The sequence below is a fragment of the Stegodyphus dumicola genome, chromosome 7, assembly GCF_044657685.1.
Source record: "Stegodyphus dumicola isolate Sdum_Otavi_A_Nest chromosome 7, ASM4465768v1".
Taxonomy (NCBI): Eukaryota; Metazoa; Arthropoda; class Arachnida; order Araneae; family Eresidae; genus Stegodyphus; species Stegodyphus dumicola.
Window position 1 is genome coordinate 63,510,872 of NC_140774.1, and position 1,374 is coordinate 63,512,245.

At 34.6% G+C, this 1,374-nt stretch overlaps 1 protein-coding gene across 1 annotated transcript; it reads right to left on the minus strand.

Annotated features, from left to right (window-relative positions):
• Nucleotides 1-308: 308 nt before the first annotated feature.
• On the minus strand, nt 309-1,374 carry LOC118188300 (GATA zinc finger domain-containing protein 1-like). Its single transcript, XM_035358714.2, has one exon. It carries the CDS (start codon nt 1,261-1,263, stop codon nt 556-558), a length of 708 nt encoding a protein of 235 aa, XP_035214605.2. The 5' UTR covers nt 1,264-1,374; the 3' UTR covers nt 309-555.

A 1,374-nucleotide genomic window follows, 5' to 3' on the forward strand; every position in this document is an offset into this window, starting at 1 on the left:
AATTACGGTTTCATATTTTTAATTTTGTAATTTCTGCATGCCATCTTACCAGATTTAAACTGATGATCTATAATCCGGAATCACCGAAGTCCCGACGAGTCCGGATTAACGACTTTTGACTGTATATTGATAAATAACACATTTTAATTAGAGTATACTTTAAATTTGTTCATCTACAGGTCTTTCAATAACCATTCAAAATATCACCTACCAAATGCAGTAAAATAAAAAAAGCACATACTATGTTTTAACATGCTATGCAAGCCTTAGTTTTAACTACTGAACTTAATTGAAAGAAAAAAAGCAAATTTTTAGAAAATATTTATTCATTTTATTTCATACAAGGGCTGCACTAGATATATCAGTCAACTCATTAAATAGCATTTTGAACCCATTAATAAACACAAAATATTACAAAAGAGTAAAAAGCTTTTAGTCAAATTGCTTACACAAATAAACAGAGACATTACATGAAATTTCAAAATATTTTTTGCAAAGCTTATGATGTCAGGAGATTTTTTGCAAAAATAGAACATGATCTAGAAGCAGCTGAATTTAGTTTGAACCAAATACCTCTTCTTGTGTTGGCAAAGGAATTATTTTAGGTCCAATCCTCGTCCAAACGAAGCCACTCTCAGGCTTTGATGGTATAACAGGATATGGAGAATGTTTGGCTTGATAATATTCGGATGGAGCATGGCAAACAAATTCAAAGCATTCAAGTTTTCTGGGTATATCTTCTTCTGGACCAATGATGAATGTTGCGGGATCAAAATGATCTTTCGGGCTAGACTGGGTTGGAAGAAGCCAAGTAATTACAGCACTTTTTTCACAGTACTGATCTTGAAGTAAACCACGAATCTGAGCATAATACACACCCCCTTTAACATCTACAACAGACACAATGTCACCTACTTGAAAGTAACTGCCTTTATAAAACAAGGTTTGTGATGTGACAGGCGTCGCGACGGAGGTCGGAGCTTTCGTACAGCTTTTCTTGAATATCGCTCTACGACTTTTACCCTTAGGATTACTACTTTTTGATAATATTTGTTGCTTAAATTTTGAGCTCTTGGCTCGGGTACTCTTCCGCAAAGTAAATGGACAGCCATTACCGTTGTTCTTGCTGCTGTTTATGGTGGACGTCCTCACAGAACAAGTATTACACAAAATTTCATCTTCATCATTTTTCCGCCACATAGAGGAAGATGTCGATTTGCACATACTGCATTTTGGTTTCAAACCAAACGGCATCTTTAACATTCAATATCAAATCTGAACAATGTATGTAAACAAATACAATACCGCGAAGAAATAATAATGGAATTCGTTGTTGACAGGTTATCTTCACGAGAAAAAAGGGACAAAAAATGG

What these genes read in the sequence shown, in the direction of transcription:
- LOC118188300 (XM_035358714.2), bottom strand. Translation starts at nt 1,263, where the DNA reads ATGTTAAAGATGCCGTTTGGTTTGAAACCAAAATGCAGTATGTGCAAA.